Raw genomic sequence first — 25545 nt, 5'->3', positions numbered from 1 at the left:
CGTATCACTTTCTCACAGACCGTGTTCCGTACTGCGTCAGTAAATATGGCCGAAGAAAAAAAGGGATTTGAATTTCATCTATTGTCGTCCAAAATCTATACGTTCGGGCGATGAGATGGGCAACATTTGACCGCGCACGTAGTGTCTTCCTGATTTGAAAAGATCGGCCGACTTCGGCCGTTGTTAGTCGGTGCCGCTGTTACCACAGCCTTAGCTTAGGAGTTCCAAACGGTTCTCGCGCGGGCGGATGACTTGCGAAAACACTGCTATTATCTCTCCCCTCCACGCGCCATCTCTCAATTACGTGACTCGCTGGACGAGACCGGTCCGCTGTCGTTCATAGCGCGCACTCGGCACTGGCAGCAGACGCAACGGCAAGCATGGCGGGCGCAGACCAGGCAACGGTGAAGGTGCGCATCTCGCAGGGCGAGCTGCTCGGTCGCCGCCAGCGCACAGTGTGGGGGTTCCCCTACTGCTGCTTCCAGGGAATCCCCTACGCGGCGCCACCGGTCGGACCGCTCCGCTTCAAGGTGAGTGCTGGGCTAGAGATGTACCGATGTATTAGTCGACAAAGAGAATTGTTGTGTTGTTGTTGTGGTCTTCAGTCCAGAGAATGGTTTGATATCTGCAACCTACATCCTTCTGAATCTGTTTAGTGTATTCATTTCTTGGTCTCCCTCTACGATTTGTACCCTCCACGCTACCCTACAATACTAAAGTGGTGATCCCTCGATGCCTCAGAATATGTCCTACCAACCGATCCCTTCTTCTAGTCAAGTTGTGCCACAAATTTCTCTTCTCTCCAACTCTATTCAATACCTCCTCATGTGATCTACCCATCTAATCTTCAGCATTCTTCTGTAGCACCACATTTCGAAAGCTTCTGTTCTCTTCTTGTCTAAACTATTTATCGCCCACGTTTCACTTCCATACATGGCTACACTCCATACAAATACTTTCAGAAACGACTTCCTGACACTTAAATCTATACTCAATGTTAACAAATTTCCCTTCTTCAGAAAACGCTTTCCTTGCCATTGCCAGTCTACATTTTATATCCTGTGTACTTCGACCATCATCAGTTATTTTGCTCCCCAAATAGCGAAACTCATTTACTACTTTAAGCATCTCATTTCTTAATCTAATTCCCACAGCATCACCCGATTTAATTCGACTACATTCCATTATTCTCGTTTTGTTTTTGTTGATGTTATATCCTCCTTTCAAGACCATGTCCATTCCGTTCAGCTGCTCTTCCAGGTCCTTTGCTGTCTCTGACAGAATTACAATGTCATCGGCGAACCTCAAAGTTTTTGTTTCTTATACGTGGATTTTAATTCCTATTCCGAATTTTTCTTTTGTTTCCTTTACTGCCTGCTCAATGTATAGATTGAATAACGTTGGAGTCTCAGTCTCTTCCCAACCACTGCTTCCCTTTCATGCCCCTCGACTCTTATAACTGCCATCTGGTTTCTACATATTGTAAATAGCCTTTCGCTCCCTGTATATTAGCCCTGCCACCTTCAGAATTTGATAGAGAGTGTTCCAGTCAGTATTGTCAAAATCTATCTCTATGTGTACAAATGCTAGAAACGTAGGTCTGCCTTTCCTTAATCTATTTTTTAAGATATGTCGTAGGGTCAGTATTGCCTCACGTGTTCCAACATTTCCACGGAATCCAAACTGAGAATTCCTGTTAGTATTTTGCAGCCGTGGCTTATTAAATTGATTTTTCGGTAATTTTCACATCTGTCAACACCTGCTTTCTTTGGGATTGGAATTATTATATTCTTTTTGAAGTCTGAGGGTATTTCACTTGTCTCATACATCTTGCTCACTAGACGGTAGAGTTTTGTTAGGCCTGGCTCTCCCATGCTGTCAGTAGTTCTAATCAATCTAATGGAATGTTGTCTACTCGCGGGGCCTTGTTTCGACTTGGATCTTTCAGTACTCTGTTGAAGTCTTCGCGCAGTATCGCATCTCCCATTTCATCTTCATCTACATACTCTTCCATTTTTATAATATTTTCCTCAAGAACATCGCCCTTGTATAGATCCTCTATATACTGCTTTCACCTTTCTGCTTTCCCTTTTTTGCTTAGAACTGGGTTTCCATCTGAGTGAATTGTAGAGCCGATCGTAGCAAGAATTAACTTGATCACTGTGTGGGGGAGGGGGCGGCGGGGCTAGTCATGAAGTTTTGTCACCTCGAAAAACTCAAGCTGTGATCATGGAACTGGGAGAAGTTGTTAAGGAGCGTACTCACGATGCCTTTTTTGCCTTCAACTTTGCACATGCGTACAAATTTCCTGTGGTGTCACCGCCAGGCACCACACTTGCTAGGTGGTAGCCTTTAAATCGGCCGCGGTCCGGTAGTATACGTCGGACCCGCGAGTCGCCACTGTCAGTGATTGCAGACCGAGCGCCACCACACGGCAGGTCTAAAGAGACTTCCTAGCAAATCGCCCCAGTTGTACAGACGACTTTGCTAGCGATGCTATACTGATAAACTACGCTCTCATTTCCCGAGACGATAGTTAGCATAGCCTTCAGCTACGTCATTTGGTACGACCTAGCAAGGCGCCGTTACCATTTTATATTGAGATTGTAATTAATGTATCAACAAGAGCGATGTTCTCCAAATATGGATTAAAGTTAAGTATTCCAAGAGCTCCGTACTTTTTTTAGTAGACTCAACTCCTTTAACTGTTCCAGACCTCACGCCAGTCTGCGTGAGCTTAAACGCGTGCATTTCGGCCTCCTCTAGCAACACGGTGTTGGTTCTTCTGCCAACATATCATTTCCAACGCCTCAACTGTGCATGAGCATTTTTGCATGCGTAATTTCCTGGAAAAGAAGGTCGAGCGTGAAGTGAATCGCTAGCCGCCATCTGTTTGAGCATTCTGCTTCTCAGCAGACGACATTAGTTGGGTGCCATGTGTGTTTGCTGTGAAGACATTAACAGGTGTAGAAGTATGAAACCGGAATTTGGTTGCAATAATTACTCGTCTGTTGTTTGAAACTTTTCAACGATATTTTATTTATACATTTCTCCTACTTCTCCGCCAGGCTATGAATGCCACGCCAAAAAAAACCGGTTATTGTTTTGAAGTGAACCAGTCTGCGAGTCATTTTCGTACATTTTCATACGAATTGGAGCGTTGTTGAGCGGCAGCGTGTCCCATTGACGCAAACAGATGATAATCGGACGAAGCAAAGTCTGGATAATAAGCCGCATGGCCGGCCGGGGTGGCCGAGCGGTTCTAGGAGCTTCAGTCTGGAACCGCGTGACCGCTACGGTCGCAGGTTCGAATCCTGCCTCGGACATGGATGTGTGCGATGTCCTTAGGTTAGGTTTAAGTAGTCCTAAGATCTAGGGGACTGATGACCTCAGATGTTGGGTCCCATAGCGCTAAGTGCCGCGGTAGAATAAGCCGCATGCCCTAGCATTTCGTAACCGAACGCCTCGATCGCTCCTCTGGCCTGTTTTGCTGTGTGTGGTGGGGCGTTATCATGGAGCAATATGACTTTGTGTTGCCATTTTCCATATTCCGGTCGTTTTTCACGTAATGCTCGACTTAAATCGATCATTTGTTGTTGGTAGCGATCAGCGTTAAAGGTTTCACAAGGTTTCAGCAGCTCTTAATAGGTGACGCCGTTCTGATCCCACCAAATACAGGTCATTGCCTTCTTTCCAAAGCCATTTGGTCTTGCAGTGGATGTCGATGGTTTGCCTAGATTCAACCATCATTCAGGATTCTCAAAGTATATCCAGTTTTCATCACTTGCCACTATTCGATGGAGAAACGACTTTCTTGTTTATCTAGAGAGCAGCACTTGACAATTGGTCCTTCGATTTGCTTACTGTCGTTTATGTGGAGCCCACTTTCCCACTTTCTGCACCTTTCCCATAACTCTCAACCGAAGAGAAACGGCCTTCTGATTCACACTCAATTGTTCCGCCAGTTCCTTTTGAGTTTGAGTATCATCTTCATCCAATAAGGCCTGCAGTTCGTTGTCATCGAAATTTTTCGGTAGTTTCCTGCGCTCGTCGTTTCTCACGTCAAAATCACCACTTCCGAATTTTTTGATCCACTCGAAACACTATGTTTTCCCAGGAGCATGTTCGCAGAAAGCTTCGACAAATATTCGATGCGATGATGCAGCAGTTTTCTTCAAATGAAAGCAGAAAATCAATGCTGTCCGCAAATCGTAGTTCGTAGGCACAAAACTCGAAATGTTTACGGGTTTGAAACAGATACCGATGTATGGAGAACTTGGGTTACTGTGTTTTGACATTCGTCTTCAGCCGTTACAGGAAGCAGTTGGCGCTGCAGACGCGGTCTCACGGGCTCTACACTGACGACTAGCACCATCTATAGGGAAATTCCGATTTCATACTTCTACACCTGGTACGTGCAATAATGCCCCTCCAAAGGAAACACGCTTATGTTTATAGATGGTTACAGACAGAGAAAAGTCGTATGGAATGCCGATTCTGAAGATTGTTTCAATAAAGTTTGAGGATGTGTTGCTCTGAGCGTCAAGTATTAGATGAAAAGCCTCCGATCACCTTGCTGCAAAGAGTAACATACCGCAACTTTCGAAGTCGGAACGCAAAGAAGAATAAGCCAGAAATTTATCGAAGTATGTATGAAAACTGTTGACGAATATTCATGCTATGGCGGTTTAAAAGCGCAACATCTGAGAAGCCTGACATCTGAACAAAGGAAGTGATGGTGGTATGTATAGACCTTCAACTGGTGAAGCCCACTGACGCAAAAATTACATAATTCAGTAACACAGCCTCCGTTCTCTGCAGTTCTAGGATCCATGAAATTCCCAGTTTTGTCGAGTCCGAGGATACTAATGTACATATCATTTTTCAGATTAAAGTTGCATAATTAAGTAAAGTACAAATGACGCTTTGAAAGGTAATCAACCTTCACAACTAAGAAACGCCCTTAAGTATTTCCCAGTTTCGGAAATAATCAGTGAAATACTTTGTTCTGAAACACAGAATAAATACTTGAAACTGGTATGTAAGTCGCCCTGATTACCAGCTGACGAAATTTTATTGTCAGCCTGCAGTTTCCCAACCAGAAAATGCCTGAAATCTCGCTGTGGATTATTGCTTAGTCAGAGGAGAGGACATTCCCTAGATAGTTGGGAGTTTGTCCCAATTGGTCCAACCTGTCAATGGCCAATTCGTAGCGAAGCTGCAAGTCGTTTCGATCCATTGCTTGCAAAATTTGAACTTTGTAAGCGTGCAAAAGAAATGGTTTATGAAGCGTCTTGTGAACTGCTGAGCGAGGTATGTTTAGGTGTTGTCTGATGCTCGGCGGACTGACTTTGATGGGCTTATTTCAAGGGTCTCTCTACTGTTTCAATCATATGTTTGTTTTCTGCCTGGAGCAGACTGCCAATTAGAGTACCAGAGTCTAGGAACTCCATGTACCAAATCTTAAACGTCTTAAGGTGTGGCTGCACCCTTGGGAGTTCAAGGCAGAAATTTCTTTGAATGGCAATGGGTGACTCCTTTTCCATATTCCATGTCACACATTGGGCTCCCTATCGAGGTGTAGTAATTTCTGGTAATTGTTTAGAAGCTGAAACAAAACAAAGAATCCACATAAAACCTCCTTTTTGGGTTGCTTTACATGATTCCATAAATTGCAAGTCCCTATGTTCCACCGTCTTTTAAACAGTATTTGGAAACTAAGGTTTTATGTGAACACTCCATACAACTGAGCTCCTCGTCCTCTCTCTCTCTCTCTCTCTCTCTCTCTGTGTGTGTGTGTGTGTATGTGTGCGCCTTCACTTTGCTTGAAGCTGCAGCTTCGTTTCCACGACATATTGTATGTGTGTGTGTGGTGTTTGTTGTTGTTTTGCAGCCACCACAACCAGCAACCGGGTGGAGCGGAGTCCGGGACGCGACCAAACCTGGCAACATCGCGCCCCAGATCGACATGACGGGGAAGTATGTAGGCGACGAAGACTGCCTCTTCATCAACGTCTGCACGCCCCAGGTGCGTCACATCTCTGCTCGCCACTAAGCACTGCGTTGCCAAAATAGCTCCAACCACCAAGCCGGTTTGCCATGTAATCAAAGGATCGCCATTCTGGATACCACATTCGATTTTGGTGTACAATAGTGAACAACTCATTACATACCAACCACTGATATTTTTTATCATTTCTGTGGCTTCGCCAGCGATGTCTATGACGCTCCATTTCCACTGATCAAATCTGGCAAACTCCGCCCTTTCTCCTAGTTAATGGAACTAAGAGACAGGATGCTTCTCTCTTTTAATGCAGAAGTAGGCGAAGATGCAACCTGAAAATTTATTGTTGCTGTCTTCCAGTCTAGAATCCTCATCAATATTAAGGTTCTGTGTCTCTGCTTTTGTAATGAACTCTGGAAGCAGTATTTAGAAGCGCCATGAAAGAAAGGAAAATATAACAAAAAATAAGAAGCTGATGGCCAGGGAATGGGTAACCCACGATGGCAGAAATGATCCCACCAAACGTGTTGGAGGTGATTGTAAGTGCACATTGTTACCGTCCTTTCTTTTTCCAACCGGTAAATTTTTCCACCAGTTTTTCACAGCAATGCACGTAGGTCAATTGATACTCATTCTCACTGGGTGCAAGCACAAAATGCTGCAATAGTTTCAGTCGATAACAGCTGAAAAAAGAGAACAGCTGTGTTCAAACTTCTGTAGGTTCAAGGTGTGTTCGTTGATTTTGATCGACACTATAAAAAGCGCCAGAATGCAACACAAAATTTTTTTCAAATTGAGAACCAATGGCACTATTCTATCCTATGTCTCTGAAATATACAAATGAGATGCAGAGTCGCACAAATTCTTAAAAATACACTGAAGAGCCAAAGAAACTGGTATGTCTGCCTAATATTGTGTAGGGCCACAGCGAGCACGAAGAAGAGCCGCAACACGACGTGGCGTGGACTCCACTAATGTCTGAATAGTGCTGGAGCGAATTGACCCGCGTGAGTTCCAGCATATGTATGCATTCGCACAGAAATGGTCTTTGGCTTGTGATCGCCGTAGTTATATGTGTGTGGTGTCTTTCTATCGGACATATCCGAAAGAACAGACACCATACACATATAATCTTTTTAGATCTACAACGTAAACCTACAGTTTACTTTGGAGTTCTTAGGGAAAATTTGACTGTTGTCGGTTGTGTATTTTCGCAGCCTCCTCTCACTCGAAAGTAAGATTGTCAGAAATACTGGAATCGTGAAAACTAACAAAGGAGAATAACTCTACGCACTGAAGACACTTCTCCAGAATTATTGGCATATTGACGAATACCAACTACTGGACGGTTAGGACACAACTCGCTGATCATCCACAGGGAAATATTTCAAAAAAGTTGCCGTCTGAATTAGATAGCTATGAGTTATTTATCTGGTATATGGACTAAAGTACTAGCTGAAAGATTATTTTCAAAAGCTGCTGAAGTAACTGCTACTCGAAGAAGTAGAGTAAAAACAGAACATCCCAAAAAAATTTTTTTTAGTTCTCTAGAAAATTAGTTTTGGAACACAATTTTTTCGAATGTAGTATCTGTATTTTGTTTCTTTCTGTTTTCTCCTATGCTGTACGATAGTGTTCTTCTTTTTTCACCAAAGATTTTTTTGTTTAAAATAATTTATAATTAAATTTGATTCTCCTTAAGTTTCCGTTAATTAATGAAACTCACGTCTCGCATCTTCACACGTGCATTAATATTTAACATGAATGTAAAAAGTAAAGTTCGCCACCTATACAACGAAATATCAATATTTTCCATCAAATAATCATATATGTTGATAGTAGGTTGACACTCTATTCTAGAAGTATCGATATTTATCTTTCGATCTTCCATACCTACTGCCCCCTCTTCCTCACAGAATTCAGAGCATTACGTTACGCGGTACTAGCGTCATGTCTGCTGGGGGTGACTAATTTTTTGCCCGATGCGTTGACCTTCTGTATGTAGTTCTTCAACAAATTGACCTCAGTGTGCATTATAGGTGTCTCTCTATCTTTCTGACGCCATCCTTCTTCCTCACTGTGAACTCTCTATCCGCTTTTTTGACAGTTTATACACCAGATAGTACACTATGTGATCAAAAGTATACGGACACCCTCCGATATATACGTTTTTCATATTAGGTGCATTGTGTTGCCACCTACTGCCATGTACTCCATATCAGCGACTCAGTAGTCGTTAGACATCGTGAGAGAGCAGAATGGGGCGCTCCGCAGAACTCACGGACATCGAACGTGGTCAGGTGATTGGGCTGTCCGACACCTATCCAGACCATCATACAGGAATTGCATCAGATGCTCTGTGGAACTCACGGACTTCGAACGTGGTCTGGTGATTGGGTGCGAATTCTGTCATACTGTGTCCGATGTGATAGCGAAATGGAAACGTGAAGGGACACGTACAGCACAAAAGCGTAGAGGCTGACCCCATCTGTTGACTGACAGAGACCACTTACAGTTGAAGAGGGTCGTAATGTGTAATAGGCAGACATCTATCCAGAACGTCACACAGGAATTCCAAACTGTATCAGGATCCACTGCAAGTACTATGACAGTTAGGTGGGAGGTAAGAAAACTCATAAAGCACACAGTCACACCGGTAAATGCCAAACAAACGACGCCTCGCTTGGTGTAAAGAGCGTAAACATTGGACGATTGAACAGTGGAAAAACGTTGTTTGGAGTGACGAATGACGGTACAGAATGTGGCGATCCAATGGCAGGGTGTGGCTATGGCGAATGCCTGGTGAACGTCATTTGCCAGCGTGTAGTGCCACACGATAAAATAAGGGAAATCAGAGCTCGCACGTAAAGGTATAGGTGTTCATTCTTTCCGCGCGCTATACGAGATTGAAATAATAGAGAATTGTGAAGGTAGTTCGATGAACCCTCTGCCAGGCACTTAAACGTGATTTTCAGAGTATCCATGTAGATGTAGATGTAGAACTGTAAAATTCGGAGGCGGTGGTGTTATGGTGTGGTCGTGTTTTTCATGGAGGGATCTTGCACCTCTTGTTGTTTTGTGTGGCACTATCACAGCACAGGCCTACATTGTTGCTTCCCACTGTTGAGGAGCAATTCGGGGATGGCTATTGCATCTTTCAACACGATCGAGCACCTGCTCATAATGCACAGCCTGTGGCGGAGTGCTTACACGACAATAACATCCCTGTAATGGACAGGCCCGCACAGTGTCCTGATGTGAATCCTGTATAACACCTTTGGGATGTTTTGGAACGGCCACTTCATGGCAGGCCTCACCGACCGACATCAATACTTCTCCTCAGTGCAGTACTCCGTGAAGAATGGGCTGCCAGTCCCCAAGAAACCTTCCAGCACCTGGTTGAACGTATGCCTGCGAGAGTGGAAGCTGCCATCAAGGCTAAAGGTGAGACAACACCATATTGAATTTCAGCATTACCGATGGAGGGTGCAACGAACTTATAATTAATTTTCAGCCAAGTGTCAGGATACTTTTGATCACATAATGTATATGCAGGATCGCACTGCTCGTTCAACCTTTCGTAAGGCGCGTGTTTCTGGATCCGGTTCCACAAGTTTGAGGCTTATCTCGGACAAACAGGATACCGTACCTATCTTCCGCTGTATTATCTGGGAAGATAAAGTCACTTGCAGAAAACGCTGTTGATGGTGTACTTAAGCAGCGGAGATATAGCGAATCGCCAAGGCCGAAGAATGTCTTGCTAGACCGTATCAATGGGCAGTGTCATGACGACATGCAGGTTTTAGGCTTCTCCCAAATTACATAAGCACAAGAAATGTTTCGTCACCATCACACTTATGCATGTCATCCTGCTTGAAAAGTGTGAAAGAAAGATAGCGAAAACTGGAAATTTTTGGTAAGGTTAGGTGCCAAACTGCTGAGGTCATCGGTCCCTAGGCTGACACACTACTTAATCTAACTTAGACTTACGCTAAGAGCAACACACACACCCAGTCCCGAGGGAGGACTCGAAAGTGTGACGGGGGGAGCCGTGCGAACCATGACCAGGCGCCTCAGACCGCGCGTTTAAACTGCGCGGCAGATAACGAAGAATCGGCTGTGGAAGGAATACACCATCACTATAGGACAGCTATAGCATTGGTAATACACACTGAGGCGACGAAAGTCATGGAATAGCCATATGTACACGTATACAGATGGCAGCAGTTTCGCGTACCCATGGTATAATAGGGCAGGCATTGGCAGAGCTATCGTTTGCACTCAGGTGATTCATGTGAAAATGTTTCTGACGTGATCATGATCGCATGACTAGAATTAAGTCTTGGAACGCGGCATGGTAGCTGGAACTAAAAGCATGGAACATCCCATATCGGAAATTGTTAGGAATTCAATATTCCGAGATCCACAGTGTCAAAAGTGTGACGAAAATACCAAATTTCAGGCATTACCTCTCACAACGAGCAATACAGGCGGAAGGCCTTCACTTAACGACCGAGAGCAACAGCGTTTGCTCAGAGTTCTTGGTGCTAACAGACAAACAACACTGCATGAAATAGCCGCACAAAAAATCTGGGATGTACGACGAACCGCAGAAATCAATATGGAACGTATTAAAAACATATCCGTTACGACACTGCTGCAAAATGTAGCGTTAGTGGGCTATGGCAGCACACGACAGACAAGAGTGTCTTTGCTAACAGCACGAGATCGCCTGCAGCGCCCCTTCCGTGAACATATAGCCTGGGCCCCACGCGCCTGTAAAACCGTGTCCTGGCAATATGAGTGTCGATTTCAGTTGGTAAGAGCTGATGCTAGATTTCGAGTGTGGCATAGTACCAACGAAGACATTGACCCGAGTTATCAACAACATACTGTGCTAACATAATGGCTCGATAATGGCGGGGGCTGTGTTCACATGGAACGGACTGGGGTCCCCTGATCCAGCAGAACCGATCATTGAATGGGAATGGTTATGTTCCACTACTTGGAGACCATCTGCAGCCATTCATCATGTTCGCAAACAACGATGGAAATTCTATGATTGACAATATGCTATGTCAGAAGATTCTGGATAATTCGAGTGAATGATTTAGCCACCCATATCTCCCGACATGATTGCCATCCAAGGTTTATGGGACGTAGCCGGGAGGTCAGTTTGTGCTCAAAATCGAACACCGGCTGCACTTGATCGATTACGGAAAGCTATAGAGGCAGCATAGTTCAGTATTTGTGTAGAGGCTTCCAACCGCTTGCGTGCATGCCAAGTCCAGCTTCTGCACCATGCCGGACAAAAGGAGATTCGACACAATATTAGAAGGTATCCCACGGCTTTCGTCATCTCAGTGTCTTCCGCAATGACACACACAAATGCCTTAAAAAAGCGGACGTTTACAAGAAGACACTAAAAGACGCCCATACAACAGGTGTTTTTTGCAGCTGCGAGCTTCCTAATGAGGGAAACAGCGCTTATCATCCTCTAACTTCAACTGAATGCGAATTTGTCCTAAGTCACATAAACATTAATTGAACTTAGGTCTGTTTTCTATCACTAAGAAAACGAGAAACGGGAATTTAACTTCCGAACAGATCTATCAATGAGGGATTGAACTCTACCAAACCCTTCCTAGCATCTTGCTCTTGCAGGGTACCTGAGGTTATGATGATCATAGGAGGTGGCATGGCGTGCTGGTATGCACATTGGGCAAAAGCTTAGTGAACTATATTAGAACAAAAAAGCCCTCGGTCACAAAATATTAAGTCAAAATTGACCAGGTTTCGACGCTACTATGAGCGTCGTCTTCAGAATTAAACTAACTGTTCTAAAACATATTAGGTATATAATCCATTAATAAAATTAAAGTTTGTACTGACTGGAAAGAGATGCTGTACTTACAAGTCACATTTAAAAAAAATCTAAGCCGGAAAGTCGACGTCATGAATAGTTGTAAATAAGATGGCGAGCCGCTAAGGGCAGTTCGTACTTGAGTGAACAAGGGCTGCAACAATACTGGGGTGCCCACGTTAGAAAGTGTGGGCAAGTAAACATGGTGTTGCTACGAGCGCCATATAGTAGCCGCAGAAACAACTAGGCTACTGTACATTAAAAATTAGACACATGAAATTGTGATGCAGCTGATTCAGGCATAACGTAAGCACTAATAATAATAGGATGATGTTACATATTTATCTGCTTTAAACAGATGTACATTTTGTAACGTAAAAAAAGTCAGTTATGACATACAAGAAAACGGCAAAGATGTAACAGGAAAACAACATTTCGGTAAACTGCATGAGGAAATCTGAATCAAAGATCAAGCAATGGCCTTATACAGTCGAAAAAGTTTTTATTTCGCAGCTGCAGCTGTTCGTTGAGAATGAGGCCATCATGACGAGAGAGATGTTTGAAAATCTCCAATTCCTCTAAAACATCTAACCTATGCCCCTTCTTTTCGGTATGCGGAATATTGCTATCGCCTATGGCTTTAGCCACGTGTCCAGTAATTAAGAGATGATCGGCAAAGGATGAATTTAGGGGACTGGTGCCGTTCTTTCTCAAAAGATGTTCTTTATATCCGGTGGTAAAGCACGTCCAGTTTGCCCTATATAATAGGAGGAGCAGGTATCACAGATGATCTTATAAACGCCAGAACTTTCTGTAGGGGAGCGAATGGATTTCAAATTATGAATGAAGTTTCTCTTCAGATTATTATTAGTAGAGAAGGCAACATTGCAATTGTATGTGTTGCGAAGCATGCGCTGAATCTGATAGGAAATGGGTCCTATGAAAGGAATAGAAAAACGTTTTTTTGGGTTAATTTCAGTGCATGAGGTGTTGAGCGTGGTAGTTCTTGCAGTTTTCTTTTTTAGAATATCGTCCACTATGTTAGGCGTATATTCATTACTGAGTGCTATGGTTTTAAGTAAATTAATCTCCTCATTAAACTTTTCTGTTGAAAGTGGTATAGAGGTGGCTCGGTGGACGGCAGAGTGAAAAAAGGCCATTTTTTGAGACTGTGGATGAAAAGAGGAAGCAGGCACGATTTGGTCGGTATACGTTTCTTTTCGAAAAATATTGAAAGTAATGTTACTGTCTTCTATTGTAAGCGTCAAGTCGAAATAATGTAATTGGCGGTTTTCGTTTTCGAGTTCAATAGTGAAAGAAATTTTTTCATGAACGTCGTTAAAAAGTTTAAATATGTGATCTATTCTATCGGCGGGTCCGTTATAGATGACTAGAATGTCATCAACGTATCTTGTGTGAGAAAGGATACCTAGTGAAGCGGCTGAGACACGGTTAAACAGCTTTTTTTTTCAAAAAATTGATAAAGATGTCGGCAAGGATGCCGGCTAAAGGGTTGCCCATAGCGAGCCCACCAGACTGCTGGTACAGTTGTCCGTTGAATTCTAAGTAGTTGTACTTGACAACGACATTAATGAGATTCATAAAGTCGGTAATCTGTTCATCTGATAGATCTTTTTTAAATTGACGTAAATTTTCTTCCACAATGATGAGCGTCTCATGTACCGGGACATTGGTGTAAAGATTTTTAATATCTAAGAAAAAGGGATTGGTGTCTGAACTGCATACTAAGTTTTTAATATTTTGGACCAAAACATGGCTGTGAGGAACGGAATAATTATTTTCGAAAACTAAAGATTTTTTCAAAGTTTCGTGTAGAAATCGGGCCAAATTGTGATATGCGCTATTCATGCTATTGGAGATTGGACGTATTGGATGATTACGTTTATGAATTTTGAGCTGGGACCGAAGTTTACGGGGGCTGAGGGTTCATATTGATGAGTAATTTCTTTTGGAAAGGTTTTATAAGAAATCTTGCATTGTTAAAGGCTGACCTCACTTCTTTCTGTAATTTAGGAGTCGGATCATCATGCAGTTCCGATATGTTGTTTTCACTGAAGAAATTTTCAGTTTTAGAAACATACTCAGAAATATAAGCAATGACTAGACAACAACCTTTATCGGATTTAGTTATTAAAGCATTTGCTGTTTTAAGTTTATTATTAATGGAAGTTACTAAAATTCTGTTGTTATGCGTAGCATTAGGCAAAGTAGCTGTATTTTTCTCTAGCATGCGGGTTACATCATACGCAATTCTGGCTTGAGAAGCATTATCTATCTCATTATAATCGAGACCGATTTTTAAATCAACAAGCATATTTTCTCTCACATTTCTGTCTGATAGGTTAGGCCTCACATTGTATTTTAGTCCTTTTCCTAACAGGACTTTTTCATTCTGAGTAAAGACGATGCTACGGTCGCAGGTTCGAATCCTGCCTCGGGCATGGATGTGTGTGATGTCCTTAGGTTAGTTAGGTTTAAGTAGTTCTAAGTTCTAGGGGACTGATGACCACAGCAGTTGAGTCCCATAGTGCTCAGAGCCATTTGAACCATTTGAAATAAAGACGATGTTGGTTTTATTTAAAATTCTTTCATGAAAGACGTGACTGCATTTTTGAAATGTATTCTGAGGGCATTTTTTATTAGAAAGCAGACAAAAAAGATTGCTGAGCTTCTTCTCGTGTTTCTGCATTATATCTATTTTACGAATGTCTAGATGTTCGTTAATTTGCGTCCTCATGTCGTCAGTATTAAAATTATAGTTAACACGATAAGTGTTTCTGATATTTAAGTACAAATGGTATGCTTCTTCGTTAAGACGGTCTTTTTTAGCGTACAGCTCTTTTATCCTATTACAAATAATATTCTTAATGATAGGTCTAAAGGATTTTGGAGTTTTCTTACATACAGAAAAATTTATGTAGGCTTTTGTATAAGTCAGGACAAGTCCCCTTTCTTCACACTGCTTGTTAAAATAGATAGCCATACTTGTATTTAAAATTTTCATGTTTAATTCATTATATTTCAAAGCAGCCTTAGATACCTGGGCAGGTAAGAAAGGTAAAACTTTGAACATAGCTGCCAAGGTTCAGTGACCGTGCCAGAATTATATTAGAACAAATAAGCCCTCGGTCACAAAATATTAAGTCAAAATACCAAAGTGCACTTGCAAACCATTAATTGAATGTTTCAAATTTAAAATTGTACATTAAAAACGCATAACATAAAGGAAGTTTATAAAATGGGATTGACAGGATGTGCACATTTGCTAAGCAGGAACGTCTAGAGGATAAACGTAAGGATTTAAAAACATATTTCACTAGGTGATAGATAGATAGATACCGCCTATTAAAGAGACCTTTGATAAAAGACAAGCAGTTGTATGACTATCAAGAGCTCAGATGTAAAACGAGTCCTAAGTAAAGAAGAAAAAGCTGAAAGGCGGAAGGAGTGTGGAGAGAAAGTAATTTTATAGTAAGGGAAGGGGACGTAGATGAAGATGAGACGGGAGATATGAAACTGCGGGAAGAATCTGACAAAGCTGTGAAAGATCTGAGTCGAAATAGGACGCCGAGAGTAGAGGATGTTTCCGTTAGAACAACTGATAGCTTTGGGAGAGGCAGCCGTGACCAAACTCTTCCATCTGGTGAGCAAGACGTATGGGACTTCTTCATCGGTGGTTGTTATAGCGGTCGAGTTTACCAGCTTGCTCTGTGCGCCTACGTCACGTATGTTCCGACAGCCAATGAAGGTTCAGTATGTTCCGAACGGTCTGCTGTGGCTGCCGTAGCTAAATGCGAGCATTAAACGTGATCGCAGCGAGTTGTTTAGTGAGATTTCATTCCACTTGTTGCGAGTTGTCATCGCTGATTGTGTCGGTCAATGATGAAATCTGCATAAGCAAGCGAGAGACATAATTTGCAGGATGTACGTTTTCTTCAAGCGGAAAGCACGAGCATGCACTTACAGCAACTGTCGCTTATAATCGTCAACAACAAAATCCTCGTCCGTGCCTCGACGTGAGCTAACCGCCATCGTTCGTGGACCGGACTGTAGTTTCTTTGATGTTCTCAGGAAACGTTTCCTTGGCTAGGGTTGTAGCTCATGCATAGGAAGCGTTTTTCCGCTCTTTCCCTGTTTCCTGCTGTGACTTCAAAATTTACACTGGCATACAGCACACGCTATGAAGGCGGTAGACGGAATACGTTGCTGAGATATCTAAGCAAATAATGGAATGAGAATATTAAAAGTTCCACTTTAAATAATTATTGGTTACAGTGTAATATAATCCGTATGTTTGGTACACGCTGAAAAGTGTTTACCATGTTGGGTGAAAGAATTCTCTGGCAATTAAAAGCTGATTGCTGGAAACACATTGTGTGTATGATGTTCTATCACATATCGATACCACTGCATGGGTGTCATGGCAAAGGATTTGCAAGTTTCGGTTAGACGTCGCTAGTGATCACGCAGGATCCGGCGGACCCAGTGTTGACCACCAGTTCAGCCACGACTCCAGCGGCTCTGTACCCTCTGACACCGCAATATAGGATGGCTAGCGGCGGACAACTCAGCCCACTCACACTTGGACACTTTCACTTCGACACCACAGTTTGTGCTTAATACAGCAAGCATCATTCTACACTATGTGATCAAAAGTATCCGGACACCTGGCTGAAAATGACTTACAATTTCGTGGCGCCGTCAATCGGTAATGCAGGAATTCAATATGGTGTTGGCCACCCTTAGCCTTGATGACAGCTTCCACTCTGGCAGGCATGCGTTCAATCAGGTGCTGGAAGCCCATTCTTCACGGAGTGCTGCACTGAGGAGAACTATCGATGTTGGTCGGTCAAGCCTCGCACGAAGTCGGCGTTCCAAAACATCCCATACAGGTGTTCTATAGGATTCAGGTCATGACTCTGTGCAGGCCAGTCCATTACAGGGATGTTACTGTCGTGTAACCACTCCGCCACAGACCGTACAGTATGAACAGGTGCTCGATCGTGTTGAAAGATGAAATCGCCATCCCCGAATTGCTCTTCAACCGTGGGAAGCAAGAAGGTGCTTAAAACATCAATGTAGGCCTGTGCTGTGATTGTGTCACACAAAACAGCAAGGGGTGTAAGCCACGTGCATGAAAAACACGACCTTACCATAACACCACCACTTCCGAATTTGTGTTGGCACTACACATGCTGACAGGTGACTTTTACTGGGCATTCGACATGCTCACACCCTGCCATCGGATCGCCACATTGTGTACCGTGATTCGTCACTCCACACAACGTTTTTCCACTGTTCAATCGTCCAATATTTACGCTCTTTACACCAGGCGTGGCGTCGCTTGGCATTTACCACAGTGAAGTGGGGCTCACGAGCAGCCGCTCGACCATGAAATACAAGTTTTCTCACCTTCCACCTAACTGCCATAATACTTGCAGTGGATCCTGATGCAGATTGGAATTCCAGTGTCATGGTCTGAAGGTCTGGATAGATGTCTGCCTGTTGCACATTACGACCCTCTTCAACTGTCGGGGAGCCGGCCGAAGTGGCCGCGTGGTTAAAGGCGCTGCAGTCTGGAACCGCAAGACCGCTACGGTCGCAGGTTCGAATCCTGCCTCGGGCATGGATGTTTGTGATGTCCTTAGGTTAGTTAGGTTTACCTAGTTCTAAGTTCTAGGGGACTAATGACCTCAGCAGTTGAGTCCCATAGTGCTCAGAGCCATTTGAACCATTTTTTCAACTGTCGGCAGTCTCTGTCAGTCAACAGACGGGGTCGGCCTGTACGCATTTGTGCTGTACATGTCCCTTCACGTTTCCCCTTCACTAACACATCGGAAACAGTGGACCGAGATTATGTTAAGGAGTGAGGAAATCTCGCATACAGACGTATGACACAAGTGACACCCAATCACCTGACCACATTCGAAGTCTGTGAGTTCCGCAGATCGCCCCATTCTGCTCTCTCATGATGTCTAATGACCGATTTCGCTTATATGGAGTACCTGGCAGCAGGTGACGGCACTATGCACCTAATATGAAAAACGTATGTTTTTTTTTTTTTTGGGGGGGGGGGGTCCGGATAGTTTTGATCACGTAGTGTATGTATGTCATGAGTTTTCATACACTTTGAGAAATAAAAGGTAAGTAAATCTTTTGTTTACTGTGTTCAATTGTTCGCTAATTGTTTCTACTCGTGTCCTCCTTTCCTATGATGGCAGTTACCACACCACTGTGTAGCCCAGCGCAGCTTACCATTGTATACAAAGTTGCACCTAACATATAAATATGCTTGCCGTTACTGAAAAATCTACTTGAAACTACTGGATAATTTTAAAACGTTTGTTGCAACCAATACCTCTCAGTGAAACCAGACAAAATTTAAATACTCATATCTCGATTTTGCTATGTCCTCCCCCACTGCTTAGTGTTCAGCGTAGCTCACTGCCGTGTGGAACGTAGGGGTTCTTTCCTGCTATAGCTAGCGATTTTTCCTCGTTGGGAGAATTCGAATGGGGTCCAGTCAGCCTCACGATGTCATCTGAGGATCTACTTGAGTGAGAAGTAGCGGCTCCAAGATGTACAAAGCCAACAAAGTCTGTGAGATCGGTGTGCTGATCCAACCCCCCCTCCATACTCCATCCACATAATGCCATCTGCCAGAGGAGGACACGGCTATTGGTTAGTCTCGACTGGCCCAACTGTGACGATAGCACCGCAGCTTTGCTTTTTGGTTTACTCTTTTCTTTGTTACTGTGACGAGGCAAGGCGTATGCAGTGCAGTGATTTGCCAGCAGCTGCCGTCAGAGGGCTCCAGTGGTCTCCTGCCAGTGATGGTGCACATCCACGGTGGTGGTCTGATGCTGGGCTCCGGCAACGAAGATTTTGGCGGTCCCGATTTCCTCATCCGCTATGGCGTCGTCTTCGTCTCCCTCAACTACCGCCTCGGAGTCCTCGGTGAGTATACCAACACCGTGTCTGCCGGCACACACTCGCCAGTCAGTGCTCGGTACAAATGAGAATTGATACGCCGTATCCCAAAAAGTTTCAAGACTGGATTAATATACAATATATAAAAGTTAAGACGTTACAATTAATGATTCAGGTGTTCCATGCTATCTCCCCCAATCATATACAGAGCACAGAATGTTCATACAACCACATACTAATATTAACTTTATTGCCCACATTGGACCACTTTCTGCGCTCAAATCTTTCTTTTCATGTTGCACTGGCCTGTTCTTGTGTCCTGCCCAACATTGTTTCATTTCCTCTGACCGTAATTTACTCTCTTCCTCTTTCATTTGCATAGCCTTTCGATGTGCCATTTCTGCTGAAAATTTGTGCTACTTAACAAGAGTTAATTTTATTTTTTTTGTACATATGTTGTCTAGAGATCTTCATAAATTTTTCAAATCGGTTCTCCTCCTGTTTTTTTATAAGTTTTTCATCACAAGTTGTCTTAAAATTCCGTTTCCTTGCATTCGAAAGATATGAAAGAAGGCCAGACTAATATATATAGGGGAAAGTTGTATCGGTTTTACTACAAAATCTGTAAGCTCTTTTGTAAAAGAATATATGACTTATGTCTGTTACAATGTTTATTACAGTATCGTTTAAAAATTTGAAGTAAATCGCTCAAGAAATTTTCAAAATTTTTTCGTTAATATTCTATATGATTTATTATAATTCAGAGCAGGGAAAGACACAATGAGAGGACAAAATTTTCGTCGTGAGACAATTGCCAGGGAAACCCGAGATTAGAATGTATAACCAGTTCCCATATGTATTTCCGGAGCATTGCTGGTTCGCTAGTAATCTGTAAATTACAGGAATACTTTCGAATGTCCTAGAATTCCTAAACATTATGATTAAAACGTTCTTCAATATTGCCAAACGTCTTAGAATAAGAAATATGTAATTTTCGATTGATGTAGAATGTTCTTCAGTGTTCAGGGAACTGTTAACAGTTCTAGAAGTTCCGGCTTCTGACAGTGCATAAGACGAACTTCGACTCGACTACATTAATAACATGTGTAATCTCAAAGTTGATATCCACATAGGAATTTCAGTGGTAATTACGAAAGTGATATTTATTGATTTTCAGTGTTCAATACCTAAATACATTCCGGAGCACAGAAGTAAATGAAACTTAAGAGGAACGAGAAAGATGTATATTATGGAAGAATGAGTGAATCAAAGTAAGATTAAGCATGAAAAAATTCAGTTACAGATTTTGTGTGAATAAAATAATATTACTTTGCTTCAACACACAGTGTTCATGTGATTTGGAAAATGGTTTAAGTTTTTTCTTCCCATCACATAGAAACGTAAGGAGACAGAAAAGGAAATGACTGAGCAAAGCGTGTATTTAAATTAACCCTAATAATTACGTTTCGTAATGTGTTTTGCATAGCAAGCTTCATATCACCATGGTGGCTCTGAGACCTTGTTTAATACTGTCCAACAATGCAGTAGTGTTAACAGTAGTATTGATGGACGGGGCTACAAGTGGCTGTGGTGACTTCTACGTGTCGTGTTGCAGGTTTCCTGAACGCGGGGCATCGTCTGGTGCCGGGGAACATGGGCTTCAAGGACCAGGTGATGGCGTTGCGCTGGGTCAAGGACAACATCGCCAGCTTCGGCGGGGACCCCGACAACGTCACCATCTTCGGCGGCAGCGCTGGCGGCTGGTCCTGCCACGGTCTCGTCCTGTCGCCGTTGGCCAAGGGTGTGTGCATGGTCATTATTAATCTTAACCACTACTGGGGAAAGGGGATCTACAACATCCTGCAAATCAGTGTGACGTGTGATGCTTCCTACCACAGTGTTTTGGACATTTTGTAGTTGGTTGGTTGATTTGTGAAAGGAGACCAAACAGTGAGGCCTTCAGTCCTGTCGGATTAGGGAAGGATGGGGAAGGAAGTCGGTCATGGCCTTTCAAAGGAACCATCCTGGCATTTGTCTGAAGCGATTTAGGATAACCATGGAAAACTTAAATCAGGATTGCTGGACGCGGGTTTGAACCTTCATCGTCCCGAATGCGCATCCAGTGTGCTAACCACTGCGCCACCTCGCGCGATACATTTAGAGCATTTTGGCAGTTTTAATGCAAGTAATACAGGGTGCATCAAAAAGAATCATCTGATTTCAAAGAAAGAATCATAACTATTATGTTCTTTGATATATGTGTTTGAACAAGTTTTACATGTTTCCCGCTAGCTAGCAGTAGTGTGCGCCCACTTAAGTTCTAGTAAAAATGGTCTCGGGACAACAGAAACTGTTTTGTGTTCTACGCTTTGCGCAGTGCGGGTCAGTAATAGCTGTTCAGCATGGCTCTCGTACTAGGTATGTTGTTGATCCACCTACAGCATAGAGCATTAGACGATTGCATGAATAGGTTGTTTGCGTATAGGCAAATCGCAGGGCTGTCATCGAGTGTCTGACACAGAGATCAAACGCATCTGCCATAGTTACACAAGGAGTCTGCAGAAATCCGTTTGCCGTGGAACTCAACAGCTCAACATGCCCCCGATGTCCGTCTGGCGTGTGCTGCGTGTGCTGCGATACACTTGAAACCATACAAAATTCAGCTACTAGAAGCTCTTAGTGAAGGTGCCAAACAACAACATGTGGAATTCTGTAATTTCGTTCTTTCCAAGATGGAGGATTACAGTTTTCTTCCACGCTTAGTGTTTACTCATGAGGCAACATTACATTTAAATTCAAAGGTGAACCGTCGTGATGTGAGAACATGGGGTACAGAACAACCACATGAAGTTGTACAACATGAGAGGAACTCTCCAAAATTAAATGTGTTTTGTGCAGTTTGGTGGCAAAAGGTATATGGTTCATTTTTATTTGCCGAGAACACCATTACAGGAAGTACATTTCTCGATATGAACTTTCCTTTTCCACAATTCGAAACTGATTCGAACGACTTCATTTACCAACAGGATGGGGCATCGCCACACTGGCGTGTGGAATTGCGGGAATTTTTAAACTAAAGGATTTCTGAACGATGGATCGGTCTCAGTGGACCAAATGATTCAGCGTTTCATTACAAGCTCAACGGACCTGACTGTATGTGATTATTTCTTGTGGGGGTTTATAAAACACTCCATGCATGTTCCTCCATTACCAACGACAATAAATGGACATTGCATAACAACAGCTGTGGAAGATGTATCTCAAGATATTCTCACTGTAGTAGAAGGGGGGTATATTGAACACCTTTGAAAAGGTATGAAAAAACATTTTGAGTCTCCTATTCATAAAAGAAAATTCATTCCATATATTTATTAGTTTCAGAAATATAGACGTGCCAAATCGTATTATTCTTTCTGATACACCGTGTGTTACATTTGGAAATGAGTTCTGAATCCTTGATAATAGACACATAGAGGATTGCAACTGAGAAGCAGCATGTGGCTGATCCTACACGTAGTCATCCACTGAAAAAATTTGTTTCAGCAGATCACCGTCTATACCTGCATCTATACTCCACACGTTACCATATATTGGGAGGTTGAGAGTATTTTGCGTACCACCATCACTTCCTCCTTTCTATTCTCATAGCCAATATTCCAATGGAAGACAGCATGTTAGCACCAATTTCTGTAATTATACCTTCATGGTCGTTTCCTGAGGTACATTGGAAGATATCTGGGAAAGTCAGGCTCCAGCTCTCTGCTCATATACGAGTACAGCTACAGAGCTGCACGTTGAGAGTTTGCATTTTTCTGTGTTTTCCTCGTAGTATATTTGTGCTGTTATACTATTTATACCCTCAGACTTAAAGAAGAATGCAATAATTCCAATCCCAAAGAAAGCAGGTGTTGATAGGCATGAAAATTACCGAACTATCAGTTTAATAAGTCATGGATACAAAATACTATCACGAATTCCTTACAGACGAATCGAAAAGCAGGTAGAAGCCGACCTCAGGGAAGATCAGTTTGGATTCCGTAGAAATTTTGGAACACGTGAGGCAATACTGACCTTATGACTTATCTTAGAAGATAGATTAAGGAAAGGCAAACCTATGTATCTAGCGTTTGTAGACTTAGAGAAAACTTTTGACAATGCTGACTGAAATACTCTCCTTTAAATTCTGAAGGCGGCAGGGGTCAAATATAGGGAGCGAAAAACTATTTACAATTTGAACAGAAACCAGATGGCAGTTATAAGAGTCGAGGGGCATGGAAGGGAGGCAGTGGTTGGGAAGGGATTGAGACAGGGTTATAGTCTATCACCGATGTTATTCAATCTGTATATTGAGCAAGCAGTAAAAGAAACAAAGAAAAATTCGGAGTAGGAATTAAAATCCAAGGAGAAGAAATAAAAAACTTTGAGGTTCGCTGATGACATTGTAACTCTGTCAGAGACTGCAAAAGACTTGGGAGAGCAGTTGAACGGAATGGACAGTGTGTTGAAACAAGGATATAATATGAACATTAATAAAAGCAAAACGAGGATAATGGAATGTAGACGAATTAAATCAGTTCATGCTGAGGGAATTAGATTAAGAAATGAGTAAAGTAGTAGATGAGTTTTGATATTTGGGGATCAAAATAACTGATGATGGTCGAAGTAAAGACGATATAAAATGTAGACTGGTAATGGCAAAGAAAGCATTTCTGAAGAAGAGAAATTTGTTGACATCGAGTATAGATTTAAGTGTCAGGAAGTCGTTTCTGAAAGTATTTGTATGGAGTGTAGCCAAGTATGGAAGTGAAACATGGACGATAAATAGTTCAGACAAGGAGAGAATAGAAGCTTTAGAAATGTGGTGCTAGAGAAGAGTGCTGAAGAGTAGATGGTTAGATCACGTAACTAATGAGGAGGTACTGAATAGAATTGGGGAGAAGAGGAGTTTGTGGCACAACTTGACTAGAAGAAGGGATCGGTTGGTAGTACATGTTCTGACGCATCAAGGGATCACCAATTTAGTACTGGAGTCAGCGTGAAGGTTAAAAATCTTAGAGGGAGACCAATATATGAATACACTAAGCAGATTCAGAAGGATGTAGTTTCCAGTAGGTACTTGAAGAAGCTTGCACAGGATAGAGTAGCATGGAGAGATGCATCAAACCACAACAACAACAACATATTTTTTAAATATCTGCTTGTTTTTCTATTTATGATGTTTAATTTCGAGTATTTGTAAGTGTAAATTCATTCAGTCTGTAGTGCAGTAGTTGCTCACTGAACAGCCAGCTACATAGCTCAATAATGCATCAGCGTCCATTGGTAACAAATCAGGAGAGTATCAAGTTGCATGTCTAGAATTCTGTCTGCTTCTATAGTTTACTTCCTCAGTCTTGCTAGGATGGTGAGGATGTGTAATATGCTGTGTGCGGACGCAAGGGGGAGATAGCCATAGTATGTGATTTGTTGAATGTGCTCTTGCCTCGGGGTGTAGTGGTGGCGGAGAATCAGGCGAATCGCATGGAACACATCATTATCGCTTGGTTTACGCACGGGCTCTCCTTCCGAGGCACCTCCTAGACCACCCGACGTGGTGGATCTGCCCCTCACAACAGGGTGACTGGCGGGTGGTAACGCGTTCGCATCGACTGAGGCGGAGGGCCAAATTGGACGCCTGGCTACGCTCATTCACCCTCGCCTGACCGCTGTCATTCACCCTGTAGGGGGACAGGTGGTCGCCCTTTCAGCAGGGTCCAAGCAGGCACATGGGTGCAGTTATTGGGAGCTCCAGTGTTAGGCGTGTTATAGAGTCCCTTAGGCACATAGTGATCAGGGCTGGAAAAAATCCAATGGGCGCTCGGTATGTCTATCGGGGGGACCTCATCCGAAATGTGTGATGCGGCCTTCACAGTGGCTATCGAGCGTGCAGGGTGCAGTCGGCTGCATGTTGTCGCTCATGTCGGCACCAACGGCGCCTGTCGCATGGGTTCTGGGGCGAATGTCAGTTCGTACCGGCGGCTGGCGAAGTCTGCTGGCCTCGCGTGCGGAATGCGAGCAGAGCTCACAATTCCAGGGTTCATCGGTGTGCTTTGGTTTGGAGTCGAGTGGAGGGTCTCAACCAAAGGTTTCATCGACTCCATGACGGTCTTGGCTGCAGAATCCTAGACCCGCGTTATCGTGTGGGGATTTGTAGGACTTCAATTAATTGGTTAGTGATGCACTATACAAAGGAAGCAGTTACTCGGGTAGCAGAGTACTTGCGGAGTGCACATGAGGTTTTTTTAGGCTAGGCAGTAGTTTGAGGTGCTCTGATGAACGCTCGCCAGTCGACATACAACAATTGAAATCAAGTGACGTTCAGAAAAGAGACATTTCGACCGTCATAATTTTATCAGTAAACTGTCGAGGTATTCGTAATAAAGTTTTCGAATTTACTGCCCTCAAGAAATGTTCCTGCGCTGAAATTATTCTTGGGACCGAGAGCTTGCTGAAAGCCGAAGTGGCATGCTCTGAGATGTAAGGCTAGTTGTGGAACGTATATGGGAAAGATTTGTCGAGAATGTCTCGCCCAGCACAAAGTCCAAAGCGACTGGAAAAAGTCGCAGGTAACTCGGTAAAAGAAATAACCAGCAAAATTACAGACCAATATCCCAAACTTTCGTTTGTTGCTGAAACCTTGCACATATTCTCAGTTGCAATACAATAGTCTTTCTTGAGGCCTAGAAGC

General features: G+C 43.0%; 1 protein-coding gene across 1 annotated transcript in view; it reads left to right on the top strand.

The window, feature by feature from the left end:
• Nucleotides 1-346: 346 nt before the first annotated feature.
• LOC124551157 (esterase FE4-like) overlaps nt 347-25545 on the top strand; it is a 106361-nt gene continuing 81162 nt past the window's right edge. The window contains exons 1-4 of the mRNA XM_047126125.1: nt 347-530; nt 5894-6028; nt 18686-18845; nt 20434-20619. Coding sequence (XP_046982081.1) covers nt 381-530; nt 5894-6028; nt 18686-18845; nt 20434-20619 — 631 coding nt within the window. The 5' untranslated portion in view covers nt 347-380. The remainder of the gene's footprint in view (nt 531-5893; nt 6029-18685; nt 18846-20433; nt 20620-25545) is intronic.

The sequence above is a fragment of the Schistocerca americana genome, chromosome 9 (genome assembly GCF_021461395.2).
Source record: "Schistocerca americana isolate TAMUIC-IGC-003095 chromosome 9, iqSchAmer2.1, whole genome shotgun sequence".
Classification (NCBI taxonomy): domain Eukaryota; kingdom Metazoa; phylum Arthropoda; class Insecta; order Orthoptera; family Acrididae; genus Schistocerca; species Schistocerca americana.
The sequence above is the reverse complement of the archived record's forward strand: the minus strand, read 5'-3'. Positions and strand labels throughout refer to the sequence as shown.